The sequence below is a fragment of the Rhineura floridana genome, chromosome 14, assembly GCF_030035675.1.
Source record: "Rhineura floridana isolate rRhiFlo1 chromosome 14, rRhiFlo1.hap2, whole genome shotgun sequence".
NCBI lineage: Eukaryota > Metazoa > Chordata > Lepidosauria > Squamata > Rhineuridae > Rhineura > Rhineura floridana.
In genome coordinates this window covers 33,713,712-33,730,944 of record NC_084493.1, presented here as the reverse complement: position 1 = coordinate 33,730,944, position 17,233 = coordinate 33,713,712, and the positions used below count along the sequence as shown (strand labels likewise).

Below are 17,233 nucleotides of genomic sequence, written 5' to 3'. Positions count from 1 at the left end.
TCGCTAGCCTCAGCTCATTCTCCGCTTTAGCCTTCCTGATGCCATCCCGGCAATTCTGTGATACCTGCCTGTACTCTTCCTTTGTGGTCTGGCCTTCTTTCCACCTTCCAGTATGTGTCTTTTTTTGTTTTCAGGTCATCGCGAAGCTTTTTGTGAAGCCACATTGGCTTCTTTTGCTGTTTTCCCCCTTTTTTTCCTTGTTGGAATTGTTTGCCATTGAGCTTTTAGAATTTTCTTTTTTATATACTCCCACCCATCTTGGACTCCTTTTCTCATTAGGGTCATTTGCCATGGAACCGTACTTGCAATTGTTCTGAGTTTATTAAAATCAGCTTTCCTGAAGTCCAGGCTGCACGTATGGCTACTCTCAGCTTTTGCTTCTGTTAAAAGCAAGAATTCAAGTATGGTGTGGTCACTTTCCCCCACAGTTCCTGTAACTGCCACTTCATCTACCAAATCATCTCTATCGGGTAGAATTAAGTCCAGGATAGCTGATCCTCTGGTTGCTTCCTCCACTTTCTGTAGGAGAAAGTTATATCCAACACAAGTCAGAAATTTCTTGGAGGGGCCGTGTTTGGCAGAATTTGTCTCCCAACAGATATTGGGATAATTGAAGTCCCCCATTACTACTACATCATGCCTCCTCAAAACAGTGGCAATTTGCTTTTCAAAAGTTACATTCTCGTCTTCTCCTTGATTGGGTGGTCGGTAGTAGACTCCAAGCACCACATTCCTTTTATTACTTGCCCCATTAATTTTAATCCAGATACTCTCGGTGGAACTACCAAGCTCATCTTCCTGTATTTCTGTGCAGGGATATATATTTTTAACATATAGCGTGACTCCACCTCCCTTTTTATTCCTTCTGTTCTTTTTGAACAAGTTATATCTTTCAATTGCTGTATTCTAGTCATGGGAGTCTTCCCACCAAGTTTCAGCTATACCTATCAAGTCGTAATTACCCTCCTGTATTAAGAGTTCAAGTTCGTCCTGCTAGTTTCCCATGCTCTGTGCATTAGTATACAGACATCGAAGACCATGTGATTGATCAATCCTTCCATCCCTAGATATAAGGCAGTGTCCTGTGTTTCTTTGATGACCTCCAAGGTCCCCTCCAGCTCTCAAATTATTCCACCATTCCATCTGCTCATTAAGGAACCCCCAGAAGTTCTTCAGAGGAACCCTTTTGCTCTCTATTTACTCTCTATTTTTCATGTCTTTTTTGCTTGTAACTTTTATAGGGAAGAATGTACTAGATTCCTTAGTCCTATTATAGAACATTTTCCTGGTAGATCTTTGGACTGGTATTTGAAACATCTTTTGGCTGATACCAACAAGTTGGCCACAGAGCTAGTAGCTAAGTTCCTTTTTTCAGTTCAAAGAATACGTAAGATTGTCCTCTCTTTCAACCTGTAATGTTCCATTTTAAAGTTATATTTATATTTATATTTTATTGTATATTTTAAATGTTTTATAGACTGTCTTCTTTTATCTGATGATTTGTCATATTGGGTCTGTAACCGTACAATAAATTGAAATTGAAACAGAAAATATTTACTGGAGATATGGTAAATCTCCTCCCGCCCACCCCACGCAAATTCAACTCAGTGCCAACTCAAAAGCTTGCATATTTTTGACCAACAGAAAAGAGTTGGCTTAATATTAAAAAAGAATAAACCAGCTGGATCAGCTCTTCTGTACTGGGTGACCCAGGTGGCAAGCATTTAAGTAGTGCCTCTATTTGATGCTGTGGCCAAGGTTTTCATACACTGGGCCTTGTCAGTTGTTTAAATGTCAAGTTCTCTGAAGGCCAATTAATTGTGAGATAAGACACTCTATAAATCGATAAAACAAATACAGAACTGCCCTCAGCAATAGCTTAATGATCCCTCTTACATACTCCCCAGTCATGGACTTATGCCATTTGCTTTCATGTAAGATAATCTGTTTTTTCCACACACCCTTCCCCATTGAAAAAAATCATATAAAAGAATAATTCTGTTATTAAAGCATTTGAGAAATGGAGAAGGGAACGAGGGGAGAACAGGAAGCCTTTGTTCGAGATATGCAAGTCCTTTGAGACCTGGAAGTAGAGTACTCATACTCTACGTATGAGTAGCTCTCATGAGCTAATTATTGTGCATATTTGCTGCTAGATTTCCTGGCATATAGTCACAGTGTGGCTTGGATTGTTTGTGATGGATGTGGATAAACACAAATGCACCATCACTCAAGAAGTGTGTGTGTGTGTGTGTGTGTGTGTGAGGGAGAGAGAGAGAGAGAGAGAGATGTAATGTGATATGAACGGCTCAGGAGTCAGAAGGTTCACTCTGGTCTTCAAGGCTACCTATTTTGTTTTCGTGCTCTCTGCACCCCCAAGCAGGCATCATCACAAAGAGGACCGTACTCTAATACATAATAAGTATGAGGGCTAATACAGCCTTCACAATTGCCTTTTTTCAAAGTAGGGATGGCAGAGGAATTCCATTCAGTTCCCATTTAAAGCCAAATCTATCAAATTCACACTTTTGGAAGCAATGTGAGAAACAAAACACTCGAAATTCACACTTACCCAAATGGTCCAGCGCAGTTTTCAAACCAAGCAATGTTTACAAAAATGCATAGATTAGGGTAAAGTGTACCTAAATGTGAATATATTAGTGAAAACAGCATACAAAAATGCGCTGCATTAGGAGAAATTGCTTGCAAAAATGTGTAGTCAAAACTGTATATAAAAATGTGTTTATTGGGAGAAATTCACACTGAAATGCTGAAGAATTTTCATGGGAATTTTTTAAAAAAGAAAATGCAAATCACTGCAGAAATGTGGAGAACTGAATTTAAAATTGGAGAAAATGAGAAACGGACAGAACTGCAATGGACAGATCCTTCCATCCCTTCATGAAAGTGCAGCAAGCTAGTATGGTATGGTGGTTAGAGTGTTGGACGAAGACCTGCGAGATCAGCGTTCAAGTCCCCTCTCAGTTATGAAGCTCAGTGAGTGAACTTGCAGCCTAACCTACCTCACAAGGCTGTTGTAAGGATAAAATGGAGTGGGGGTGGGGGCAGAACATTGAGCTCTTGGGAGGAAAGGTGGGATGTAAATGCAATGAATAAAGGATTGAAAGCTGATATTTGAACCTGTGTCTCCTGGCCCAGCAATGTTTTCCTAAGCACAAGCAGGCAATGTGTTAATTAATTAATCATACATTAACATGTTAATTAATGTGTTAATTAAGACTTGGACAGTTTTTAGAGGATAGCTCTTGTGTTGTGGGATTTTTTTTTGTCTGTGGCACTTGCCCTCATCTAAACATGTTTTCATATTTACTGTTTGATTTTTTTACATGAACATTTTGTACTTTTAATTTCTTGTAAACTGCCCTGAGCATTGCTATCGCAGTTGAAGAGTGGAGTATAAATTATCCTAATAAATAGATAAATAAATAAACAAGTTGCCCCCAACATAATGCTGAGTGTGCGCTGTCTGGTGAATCTAGACTATTGAATTTAGGCCCTTGCATGTATTGATAACCGGCAGGCTCAGCACCGGTGGGTGGCCAGGCTGGGCACTGGCCAAGGTCCCCGCTGCTGGGGCTGGGAGGCTCTGCAATCCCCGCCAGCATCAGGTCATGGGTCGTGATTGCAAATTGCGACTGGATGGTGGCGTGGAGCTGGAGCTCTGCTCTCCCAGGTGACACAATTCCCATACGCACGTGCAGCTGGCGTATGCTTAAACGCATGCCACCACTTACATGGATGCATCAGTGCGCTGTGCATGCATACCTATCATCAACACCCCACTACCAATTTAGATGATGGCGGCATGATGGGGTTCATGTGCGCATAGGGGGAGCAAGGGCCTGCTGCGGTCTGGTGCCAGCCTTGGTAACTGGCTTGTTAACAGGGGTTTCTACTTCTCCCTGCCAGGGCTCCTAACACAGGCCTCCAGCAGGGGTTCTTCTAATCCAGGGAGAAGGATTCTAAATCATGCAGGGAGTGACCATGCAGACAGCAGGCTCCCCATTTCAAACCTTCTAATCAAATGTGTGGACAGAGATTGGGGCTGGGCGATCGGGACATGACAAGAGGGGGCAGGGCTCAGTGCGTGCAGCCCCACTCTCCCACTCAGTAGCAGCCTGTGCGGCAGCGTGGATCAGGCGCCATCGCTCTCCTGGCTTCTGAACATGGGGGTTGTGGCGCTGACTGAGAGAGAGAGGGGAGGGGCGATGTGTGGAGCATCAGATGGGCACTGCTGCAGCATGCTGCACTGCACTGAGCTCTCTGCCCCTTGCACCTCCCCTCTCGGTCAGTGGCAGGGGCCTGCCGTGCTCAGAATCCGGACAGCAATGGTGCACTACCTGCCGCTACTGTGCAACCTCATACTAATTGTGTGGGGTAATGAATGCTCACACAGGGCAACAGATTTACACTCTGCTTCTGTGCAGGTGAAGCCGCATCTGGAGCCCTGGGGAGATGTTTTAAGAAGGGCATTGACAAACTGGAGATTGTCCAGAGGATAGCAGCTGGGATGGTGCAGAGGAGTCTGGAAGCCCAGCCCTGTTAGGAACACTTGAAAGCACTGGCAAAAGAAGGAGAAGGAAAAACACGATAGCTGCCTTTGAAGATCTCAAGGGCCACCAGGCAGAAAATGGAGCAATCTGAGTCTCTGTTGCTCTAGAAGGCGGGACTAGAAAAAGTGGGTGGAAATGGCAAGGAAGCAGATTTAGGCTTAATGTTTGGAGAAACTTGTAAATGGTTAGAGCTGTTGGACAGTGGAACAGATTGCCTCAGGAAGTGATGGGCTCTCTTTTGCTGCACGTTTTTAAGTTGCAGAGGCTGGAGGTCCATCTGTCAGGGATGCTCTAATTGCATCCTGAATTGCAGCTACTGCCTTGAGCAGGTGGGTTGGATTAGATGACCTCCAGGATACCCCCCAACTCTCAAAATTCTACAAGCCTATGAATTTGTCTAACCCCCCTTTTAAACCTACTGGCTCTACACAATACTCATACATCTGCCATGTTCTTGCTTGTCTTTGTCACTTTCTTTTGTCAAGCAAATGGCCACATCAAACCCAGTGTGCTTAACAGCTGTTTTCATTCGCAGCAGCCTGTAGCAATTACTAATCATAATTACAGAAGGTGAACGTTATCACTGTCAGTGTTTACCCGATTAGCTGTAATTTCTCCACAAGCCTAGCAAGACGTCTCCGACAGGGAGAGTTAGAGAGAGCTGAAAAGCAACACCACTATATAAAAAATGCGAAATTCAAAAACAACAGGGCTTTATCTTTAAGAAATAGGTTTCACTGATCTCCTCATCTGCTCTGTTAGAAGGAGGTTGGGTGAAAGCTGCATATTACACCATAGTTCTCATTTGCACAGAGAATGGGCACACGCGGCTGTTGAGGAGTTCTCTTGAACCATCAGACGGAGCTAAGGCTGGCCTACTGACTGATCAGAAAATCCAGGGTCAGCCAGCAGGTCACATAATAGTTTAGTATTTTAAGGCATTGATTTAGCAGAACAGAAGGTCAAACTTGATGATACATCAAATGCAACAGATTCAATGCAATCAATGAAATGGAGGGATGGGCTTAACGTGTGTTTTTCATTATTTTTTTTAAAAAAATAGCCACTGCAGTTGGGGTAGCAGACAATCAGGGCACTCTCCCAACTAAAATTGACACTCACAAACACAGAGAGAAGGGAAGCCAAGTTCCCCGGGGCTCCAACAGATGACATCATCACTCCTGCTGTGAAAAAAGGCCTGGAGTTATGTGCCTCTGCATTCCCCCTCCACTACACCACTGCCAACAGAAAGGCCGAAACCACCAGGGACTAATTGTATAGCTGCATTGTGTGCCCAAATCCTTTGTGTGTTTACTCTAAAGCAGTGGAGACTGATGGCTCCAATGTCAGTGGGGCACGAGGTATCCAAGGTTATTTCAGCACCTCGGACAACTCCTAGAGTGGACACCTTGGACAACTCCAGCTAAAACCTAGAGTGGGTTCACTGCCCCGCTGACATCAGAGCCACCAGTCTTCACTGCTTGGAAGCATGTCCCACTGAGTTTAATAGAACTAGATTCACAGCATAGTATGCACACGCAGGATGATAGGCCGAGTCCCTCTGATTTTGGCTGGTTTCCAACACACCTTAGTTTTTCTGCAGTGCATCTTCCATTTCCAGAGGTTTTTGTTTTGCCACAAGAAACTTAGCAAAAGAAGAGGAGAGAACCTCTCCGAATTTCACCTTTAGGGTCAACCTGACGAAGTTGCATTCTTGTAAAGGGTTCAATTTCAGCATCTCGCCAAGGCTGCAGCCTGAGGGCTGGTGCTGTAGCTCACAGCAAACACAAACACTGTCGCTGTCAAATTTAATCTGAGAAAGGAAAAGAAGAAGAAAGTTTATTAGATTTTTCAGACAGGCCAAAGTTTTAGTGGATTAAAAAAAAACCTACAGAGCATTCAGGAACATGTCTTGATTTGGTCAACTAAGGTACAAAGTGCTAAAACAGAGTTTTTGAGAATCTAAGAATATATGAAGAGCCCTACAGGAGAAGACCAGTGCTGGGATGTAAGGAGGCAGTGATTTCCACCCCATCCTAGGTTTGTTGCAATCAGCACTGTGTCTGTTCTGCTACAGTTCAGCTTCCGCTAACACAAAATTTTATTTGTTTCACTATCCACATTGCTCAAAACTTACATCATCAATTACATAACTAATTAATTAATTAATTAATTGCAGATGAAAAAGCAATGGTAGCAAATACTGTTCGTATTTGCTTGCATGCCATTCCTGACCTCAGACAAACTGCAGGAATATCAGCACTGCTGATATTTCCCTGTTGTCTCACTGGCCCCATTTTGGCTTCATTTCTATTATCACATGCCATAGCATGCTAAAAGCACCTTGGGCAACTCCTTGAAAGTTTGGAATAAAACCCAGAGCAGATTCACTGCCCTGCTGACATCGGAATCGCCAGCCTCCACTGGCTGGACTCCAACTCCCATCAGCCCCAGCCAACACAACCAACGTTTAGGGATAAGGGGAGCTGGAGTTCAACATCATCAGGAGGCCCATACATTGCCCAGCTCTCTCCTACAAACCCTCCCCCAATTCTTTGATCATGTCCAGAGTTCCGTAGAATTCTGCCTCCATCCACCTGTAACCTGACCCAGCTTCTCAGGTTTGGTCTTGAAAAGTCTGCAGCAAACTTGCAAACCATCCAGCCAAGTTGGATAAGTACAGTACCACGAGTTGAGATTTTTAACATTTCTTTCTTTCTTGCCTGCTTTCCTGGCTGAGTGAGTTCTGTGTCACTCAAAAGCTCACTTTGAGCATCAAATCATCTTTTGTTAACCTTCTGGGGTAGAGGCAAAACACTTTCCTCCTCACAAGATGATTTGGGGCCATCCTCTCATTGCAATGATTGCTGGCAGCTTCACGGTAGGTGCCCTCAATGACTCATGCCCTCCTCCAGCTGATCTGATGGCACAGAAAGTAAATTAGATGAAAAGAATCCCAGGAAGCTGGAGGCTGAGTTGGGAGACTGAGCCTAGAGGAAGAGGAAGGTCTCTTCCATTTGGGATGCATACCATTTATTTGTTTGTTAAGGGGTATACAGTTGCTTTCCCACAGGCTCAACAGTGGATCGAATATCACTTCACATGACAAAGCCAAACCCTCAAAACAATTAAAGCATTTAAGACATTATACCAAACCACATTTGACATCAACATCCACTGGTTTCCAGCTAGTACAAGAATACCCCGCTATACGGACCTTCACTTTATGGACTCTCACGCGTACGGACGTATTTACAGTAGCACCATTCCCGTTTACGTACGCTCGCTTCGCAAGAACGGACACTTAACGGCATGACGCCACCGCCCGATCAGTTTCCAACTACAAACTTTTTCTTAAAATAAGGCCTACTGTTTTTATTTTAGTTATAAATGCGTTATTTACATCAGTTACGCCCGTATATGATGATTGCAGTGCAGTATATGCATTGATAAGTGAAAAAAGGTAGTGCTTCACTTTAAGTACATTTTTGGTTTACGTACTCGCTCTGGACCCATTGCGTACGATAATGTGGGGTATTCCGAATCTGTCCTCCAGTTTCTCAAAAGTTTTCTTCTTCTACAAAAGAGGCTCCTGTTTTTTTGCCTCATTCAAATCTTCTAGAATTTCTGTGGGTTCAGGGTAAGGATGGGGGGGAATTGAATTTAGTTTGCCTTTAAAGGTGAACGTACCTAATTCACACTTTCCAAACAGTACACAAATTAAGCTAACCTTTGAAAATTGCACTTCAAATTTTGCAATGCAATTCTCCAGAAATGTGTACAAAAATGCATATCTATCTATCTATCTATCTATCTATCTATCTATCTATCTATCTATCTATCTATCTATCTATCTATCTATCTATCTATCTATCTATCTATCTATCTATCTATCTATCTATCTATCTATCTATCTATCTACCAGTGAAAATATCACACAAAAATGCATTATAGAGAAAATGGCTTTGGAAAAAGGGGTATATTAGGCAAAATTGCATTAAAATGTGTATATTTGGAGAAATTTGCACAAAATACTGATGACTTTTTAAAAAAATCACAAACTGATGTGGAAATTTGGAGAGCTGAAACTGAGAGAAACTTAAAATGACAGATTTGCCCATCCTTAGTGCAGGATTTTGAGTTTATCGTTGAGAGGCGGCCAGAAGTGATGTGTGTTTCCCCCCCCCTTTCCTGCAGCTTCCCTGCAGTCTCCAGGCCTGCCCGCATTTCCTGATCTGAAAAAGCCCCATGGAAGGAGTGACGTCATGATGTCATCTCCTAGGTGTTAACTGGGCACACCTAAGAAGGTTGCAGTGTGCAGCCTTTGATGAGATGATCTGCAGAATGAAAGCAAGGAAACTCCTCTGCCATCTTGAAAGTATAGCAAGCACAATAAAACCCTGCACCTGACCCATGAGAAATTTCACCAACATTTCTCTCCCTGTTTATAATTTTAAATTAATTGATGGAGAATGGTTGAAAAAATATCAGGAGAAATCCATGGCAGAGCACTACTTCCAAGTCGCCCAGTTGAGTACACAGCCCTTAACCAATGTGTTGGCTTCCTGGCATTGTTGGTCAACAGTTTCCATCATCCCTGACCATTGGCCTTACTGCCTGGGGCTGCTGGGAGTCAGAGTCCAGCAATCTCTGGAGGGCACCAGGTTGGGGACGTTTGCCCCAGAGTTCATTTCTAGTGTGGGGCTGTGGCTTATGGGAGCTGTGACCCAGCACATCTGGAGTTCACGAGGGTGCCAAAGGCTGCTATAGAACATTTGAATGAACTTTACACTTTGCCTTCAGGGCCTTGTCAAATGCAGTGGCTGCTTACAAGTCTATAGCACACCTGATTTTAGCAGGAGGGTGTACATCAAAATCGATACATGCTTCAGCTGGAGGAGGAAGGGGGAAGATCTCTCCCCCCCCATACCTGGCAAAGAAACTGCAGTTCAGACAAAGCTGCTGAGATCAAGAACAGTCGGCCTGTCATTTGCGTTGCTTCAGATCAGCCAAAGACAGCCACCTAGAGGTGATGTACTGGCTTGTATTTGACAACCTTAGTGTGAAATATCGATCCAAGGTCCACTTTAATCCCACCTGAGGAGAAGGGCTCACAGAAATGAGGCCTCAAAACAAAACAAAACTACGACAGCATCTAATGAGACCTAGGCCCCACCAAAGGAAAGCAACTCTGTCCACTCTGAAGTTCAAGAGGCGGCATATTTGCAACATGCAGATTCGGCTTTGGTGTCAACTTGACTGGATTTTAGTGGTGACAGGAAAGGCTGACTTGCCTTGCTAGCAGGCCATTTATGTCTTGGGACCAGGGCACCTGACGCCTCACCTGTGCTTGTCTGTACATTAGAAGACCTTCTTCAGCTTTCTCCACCATCGGAGGTATGGGGGAGGGCGGTTAAAGTGACTTCTCAGAGGTGGTGCTTGAATTGTGGAATGTCCTCTCCAAGGAGGCTTGCTTGATGCCTATTTTGATGTCAGGCACCAAGCAAAGACTTAAAAAAATAAATAAATCCCAAAGCCTCATAATTTCATTTAATTTGATCTTGTTTATCACTTCCTGGTATCTTGTTTGTTCTGTTTTTACATGCTCTCTTTTAGATTGTCCTGCTTGTAGTGTATTTTTCTAGATACGTATTTTTGTTTGGAAAATCTCATAAGCTGCAGTGGGAATCTGCTTGAAGGGCAGAGTATAAACCCCTGAAAGGGCTGGCAGGAAGGGCCGGCATGGCCTGGCATCTGCTGAGGGCTCACACCCTGGCTGGGGGCTCACGGACAAGAGCTCTCTTCCAGAAGTTCCAGTTCTGGTGAATTATGGATAAAAAAAAGTTGCCATAAAAACCATGATCTCCTCCATTTTTGGGGTGGGGAGAGTAGGGGAGTGGTCATGGTTTTGTACCCAGTGGAGGATGGTGGCTCTGATGTCAGTTGGGCAGTGAATCCACTCTGGGTTGTAGTCCAAACTTTTCAGGAGCTGGCCAACATTCAGACTGAAAGTTCAGACTAAAACCTAGAGTAGATTCACTGCCCCACTGACACTGCAGCCATCAGCCTCCACTGTTTTTACCCCTAGTGTGCTAGAAGTGGAACTTCCAATGTACTGCATTTTAGGAAAATAAAGAAGGCAGCCATAGCCATGGCCACAAAGGGGACCATGGTGGAATGCTCAGGCAGGCATTACCAGTATTACAGGCCCTGGCATCTGGCTGATCATGCCATCTGGTGGTGCCAGGCCTAGAAGCAACCCCCACACCTCACACCCGGCGTGAGGGGCCCAGGGATTGGGTTATGTGCAATATTTGTTCAGAGAAAAGCTACTTTTTATCGTATCAGAAGCACAGTGGAAAGAAATGGATGCTAGACTCCCAATCGAGTCTTCACAATTAGAATGAAAACCTTGCAGTAGCCATTCTATAACAGGTTGATGAGGCATTGCTCAGCTACAACGCAAACAACATGAAGAACATCTCATATATACAAATCTCTAGCACAAACTAGGGAGTGGGACTTCTCAGGCGTGTGGAATGATGCATGGCCTTAAGCTCTGAGAAGGCGTCTTATTAGCCATATTCCTGGACTGAAATGAATGAATCTCATCCCTATTTGTAAAAATGGTCCTTGCATTCTTATTTATCATAAAGAAGATTTACTATTATTTAAAGCCACCCATATGTATTTCAGGACAGCAGCACCTGAAAACCCCTTTTGGAAACATTTAGCAGCTTTTTGAAAACTCCTTGTAAAAATGAATAAACCTGACAGAAATATGTCAAGTATAGATGGGTGCTTATTTGATTTGTGTATTGAGACCGTAGCTCCTGCCAGCATTTATGAACAACAAAATGAGATTTGGCTTATTGGCTTGGCTTGTTTTATTTCCATGGCTTCTATTTTAAGAAGCTGCACACAGAAGGGATTGTGCTTGGATGTGTTTATCAGATTTTTCACTTGGCAGTTTTAAAAGACATAATTCACACACACACTGCCCACGCGTAAGGCTCATTTCCATCACTGGAGAGGTAGGGCCATAGCTCGGTGGCACAAGATCTATTTTGCATGCAAAAGGTCCCAGGTTCAAATTCTGGCACCTCCAGGTAGGGCTGGAAAAAAACTGCTTTCTGAAACCCTGGAAAGCCACTACAAGTCAGTGTAGACAGTTGCGAGCTCTGTTGTTACATGCCTTCAAATCGATTAGAACTTACGGAGACCCTATGAGCCAGTGACCTCCAATAGCATCTGTTACAAACCACCCTGTTCAGATCTTTGTAAGTTCAGGTCTGTGGCTTCCTTTATGGAATCAATCCATCTGTTGTTTGGTCTTCCTCTTTTTCTACTCCCTTTTGTTTTTCCCAGCATTATTGTCTTTTCTAGTTAATCATGTGCTTGACAATTTCTAACTTTCCCTAGTTCTTGCTTCTCACGTTCCATGTTCCTATTGTGTACATCGTACAACTCCGGACTTTTCTTTTGGATCTGGGCACATCAGCCTCTGGGCTTCCTTTCGGCTTTGACCCAGCTGCGTCATTAGTCACAGCACTACTCGTACTTGTCCTTTGTTCTTCCCCAGTAGCTCGCTGAGTGCCTTCTGACCTGGGGGTCTCATCTTCCAGCACTATCTCGTGTTGCATTTGGATACTCTGTTCATAGAGTTTTCGTGGTAAGAGGTATTCAGAGGTGGTTTACCATTGCCTTCCTCTGAGTTTGGATGCATCTTAGTCTGGTGTCTCAGCTTTGACCATTCTGCCTTGGGTGCCCTGCTAGGAGTCTAGCCTCTTGGTCTAGACACCTGGCAGCATTGCTCTCAGCTTCTTCGACACTCTCAACACCCCTCACCACATAGTTGTGAGCTACACTGACCAATATTTTGACTTGGCATAAGGCCATTTCCAATTGCAATCAGAACCATGAGCACTGGAATCTTATCTCAGTGGTTAGAGCACATGTTTTGCATGCAGAAGGTCCCAGGTTCAATCAGCCGGGTAGGGCTGGGAGAGATCCTTGGAGAGCCACCACCCATCAGAGTTGACAGTACTGAGCTAAGTGGACCAATGTTCTTATGGAGTCATGGCAAGCTGGGAATAGAGCTGAGCTGTGATGCCTCCCGTCCTCCAAGTTGCATCCTAGGCTTTGGAGAGACCATACTTTCCAGCCCAGCCATTGGAAATGGAAGCAAGAGATGCCACCAGGGAAGGGCATTGGGGCACAAGCCAAGGGCCCAACTCAACAGAATGAGCAGAAGGGCCTCCAAATATAGCAGGGCTGGCTTATCACATTTCAAGGCAACACACACTCCTCTCCTCTATGACTGTTCTGAAGGCAGAAGGGCTGTAGCTCACTGGCACAGCAACTGCTTTGCATGCAGAATTCCAGGTTCGATCCCTGGAGTCTCCAGGTACAGCTGGGGAAGACTCCTGTCTGAAATCCTGGAGAGCCACTGCCAGTCAGTGTGGCTCAGCCTTCCCCAGCCTAGTGCCCTCCAGGTGTTGCTGACTGCAACTCCCATCATGCTTGACCATTGGCCATTCTGGCTCAGATTGATGGGAGATGGAGTCCATCAGCATATGGAGGGCACCAGGTTGGGGAAGGCTGGGCTACAGCATGAGTGGAGAATCCTTGGCCCTCCAGATGTTGTTGAACTCCAACTCTCACCACCCCAAGCATTGACCAGGCTGGCTGGGGTTGACTGGTCGTAGTCCAGCAGCATTTGGTTGGGGAAGGCTGACCCTATGTGGGATGGGCCAATGGCATAAGGCCTTGGTATAAGGCAGCTCCCTAGGGTCCTACTGCAGAGTCAAGCATTACCCAACTGCACTACTGCAGAGGCCCCAATCCCTGGAGTGACATAGGAGATCCCCATGATCACAGGGGCAAAAAGAGGAAAGTATATTTTATTTATTTATTTATTTAATTTAATTTATATACCGCCCTAAGCCCGAAGGCTCTCTGGGCGGTGTACATAAAAGGTAAAAGCAAGGACAATATATAAATACAATAAATACCATAACTCAAAAAACAAAAACATACAAACAATACAAGAACCAAATAACATTCTGAATACAACATAGTAATAAAATACTATAAAAATACACTTTAAAATGCCTGGGAGTATAAAAAGGTTTTCACCTGGCGCCGAAAAGATAGCAGCGTCGGCGCCAGGCGCACCTCATCGGGGAGACCATTCCACAGTTCGGGAGCCACAACCGAAAAGGCCCTATTTCTAGTCACCATCCTCCGAGCTTCTCGATGGGATGGTACTCGGAGGAGGGCCTTAGATGTTGAGCGTAGTGTACGGGTAGGTTCATATTGGGAGAGGCGCTCCACCAGGTATTGCGGTCCCATGCCATGTAAGGCTTTATAGGTCAAAACCAGCACTTTGAATTTAGCCCAGAAACAAATAGGAAGCCAGTGCAGACGGGCCAGAACAGGTGTTATATGAGCGGACCTTCTGGTCCGCGTCAACAATCTGGCCGCTGCATTCTGGACTAACTGTAGTTTCCGAACTGTCTTCAAGGGCAGCCTAACGTAGAGCGCATTGCAGTAGTCCAATCTAGAAGTTACCAGAGCATGAACAACTGAGGCAAGGTCGTCACTGTCCAGATAGGGACGTAGCTGGGCTACCAATCGAAGATGGTAGAAAGCGTTCCGTGCCACTGAGGCTACCTGAGCCTCAAGAGACAGGGAAGGGTCGAAAAGAACTCCCAAGCTACGAACCTGTTCTTTCAAGGGGAGTGTAACCCCATCCAGAACAGGGTGAACATCCACCATCTGGGCAGAGAAGGCACTCACTAACAGCGTCTCGGTCTTGTCTGGATTAAGTTTCAGTCTGTTAGCTCCCATCCAATCCATTATCGCGGCCAGGCAACGGTTTAGTACGTTAACAGCCTCACCTGAGGAAGATGCAAAGGAGAAATAGAGTTGCGTGTCATCAGCGTACTGGTGACAACGCACTCCAAAACTCCTGATGACCGCACCCAGCGGCTTCATATAGATGTTAAAAAGCATGGGGGACAGTACCGATCCCTGTGGGACTCCACAATGGAGAGTCCAGGGTGTCGAGCAGTGTTCCTCAAGCACTACCTTCTGTTGACGACCCACCAAGTAGGAGCGGAGCCACTGCCAAGCAATACCCCCAACTCCCAACTCCGTGAGCCTTCCCAGAAGGATACCATGGTCGATGGTATCAAAAGCAGCTGAGAGATCAAGGAGAATCAACAGGGTCACACTCCCCCTGTCCCTCTCCCGACAAAGGTCATCATACAGGCTGCCTTATACTGTCAAGCCCATAATGGCTACTCAAGCTGGCCATTATTATTATTATTATTATTATTATTATTATTATTATTATTATTATTATTATTATTATGAATAAATAAATAGCCATGTGTTTTCATGGCCTCAGTCAGACACCCCTTCTGCTTGAGCCCCTTGTAAACCTGGAGGGCCCGGGGACTGAACCTGTGGCCTTCTGCATGCAAAGCAGATACTCTGCCCCTCTGAACTGAAGGGCCTGATCGGCATGCAGAGCAGAGGGGACGAGACCATTGTGACAGGGGCACAGAAACAACCCTGATGGAAGAGGAGCCTCTGGGGCCGTTGTGTGTTAACAGAGCATAGGCCAAATGCCTGCACTCAACCAGGTGTTTCATTGGGGGCCTAGAGAGGCCATGCATTTGGTGTTACGAAGGCACCAGCTCCCCCAGGCTAGGCCCAGAATGACAGAGCAGGGCTTTTTCTAATTTAAAAAGCCAGAGCAGAAAGCACCAGGCCAATGGCATCCGCTGCCTGGGAGCTGCCCAGGGAATGAGGCACTTGGCCTGGCTGCTGAAAGTATGGGCAGGGCAGAGTGTGCAGGGAAGCTCTCTCCCTCTGTTTCCCCATCTATGTGCCCCCTCTCAGTCCTCAACCTTCCTGCGTTGCAGAGGGAAGGTCTGGATGGGCTTTTACTCATATTAGTCTGAATGCAAGTAGAACCCACTGCTCAATTGGGGATCCTGCTTTATCAGGATCAGGGCCTCTGACTGGGCAGAGGCTTCTATGGATGTTCACTTGAGTTTGGGTAGAAGCCCCATGGAGACCTGCCCCATGCAATATGGGAAGGTCAGGCGAGGATGGACTGCCCAAAGATGTTATCACCCCCATAAACTCCTAAAAACAGTCGCTAAGACAGGGATGGGGGCCCTATGGCCCCCCAGGTATTGCTGGCCATCAGTTCCCATCAGTCCCAGCTGGGACAGCTTGGTTGCCAATATTCCATGTAGACAACCACTTTGCCTGTACTTGCAAAGCAACCTGCAGATTTGTTAGGCTCACCAGGCCTCCCCATTTCACCCATGAGGCTGCTTAGGCCAGGCGAGGCCAGGCCCACCTGTTGTTCACCTGAGGGGGAGAGAGAGGAATCTAAAACAACAACAACCCACAAACCACTGAGGATATTTCTTTCATGTTTTTAATTCTTTCATGTCAGCAAGTCATCCAGCTATGTAAAAAAAAAAATGGATTTTATGATTTGCAAGAAACACATTGAAAGCCAAATAAATGTGAGGAAACCACCAGAACAGGATATTATTTAGCCATTCAAATTAAACAACACACACTATGAAATGTTTTTCCCTTCTACAATAAGAGAGAGGGGTGCCATCTATGGCTACAATATAAATGTGTCAAAGAAATAGATATTATTCACTGGTATTGCCCTGTTATCTTGGAAACTGAAAGCCAATTGCTCCAAGAACGACCTTTAATGGGTCGTATCAAAAGAATAAATAATGCAGACTGTCAAAAGGATATTAACTTGCTGAGAATGTCCATCCTTCACAGAATAAAGGGAGAGGGGGAAAACATAATTTGAAGATTAAACTAAGTCACAAAGTAAACTAGAGCTCATTTGCAAATTAATTTAGCAGTACTCGTCCTCCCCCACAGAGTCTCTCATAAATCAGGGTTGGTGGCACCCACAGAGTGGAAAGGAGAGAGATGCTGACAGGAACAATTTCAGACCAAGGAGGGGTTGGTGGGAAGGTATGCCAGATGCGACTAGAAATGCAAAAGGACTGATAAATAATGGTCTTTATTACCTAAAGATTGGAGATTTCCACACAGATATTGAAATGTTTTCAAGTGTAAAAGGAGGCACAGGGAAAGCCTAGACCAGCCTTTCCCAACTAGTGTGCCACCAGATGTTGCTGGACCACAACTCCCATCAGCCTCAGCCAGCATTGCTAATGGTCAGGAAAGATGGGAATTGTGGTCCAACAACATCTGGTGGCCCACTAGTTGGGAAACGCTGGCCTAGGGCAAAAAGAGAGGGGCAGGCTCAAGCAATCAGGAGAACAAATGGTCCTTTGGCCATTTTCAAGCAAACAGGTCCTTCAGTTTAAAGTCATCAGCACTCTTTTGGGAGCAACCCTAGAACTGTTTACCTGAAAGCAGGTCCCACTACTGTGTCCAGTGGGCCTGACTCCCAGGGAAGTGTGCACAAGACTGCAATCTTTAGTGCAGGGGAGAGATGGGAGACATTTCATTCAGTTCTTATTGAAAGGGGAACCTACCTAATTTGCACTTTCCAAAACAATTCGCGAACTGAAACGCAGCCGTCTACAGACCCTAGTCCCTGCTGGCCCCAATGTAGCAGAATTCCAACTCTC

At 45.1% G+C, this 17,233-nt stretch overlaps 1 protein-coding gene across 6 annotated transcripts in view; it reads right to left on the bottom strand.

The window, feature by feature from the left end:
* ENTREP2 (endosomal transmembrane epsin interactor 2) overlaps window positions 1–17,233 on the bottom strand; it is a 414,039-nt gene that overhangs the window by 78,771 nt on the left and 318,035 nt on the right. For 5 of the 6 annotated variants that reach the window (XM_061595016.1, XM_061595017.1, XM_061595021.1 and 2 more), the window contains one exon: window positions 6,259–6,387. In XM_061595016.1, the coding sequence (XP_061451000.1) occupies window positions 6,259–6,387 (129 nt within the window). Of the gene's footprint in view, window positions 1–6,258; window positions 6,388–8,075; window positions 8,202–17,233 lie in introns of all 6 variants that reach the window. The other variant, XM_061595020.1, reaches the window with a different exon arrangement.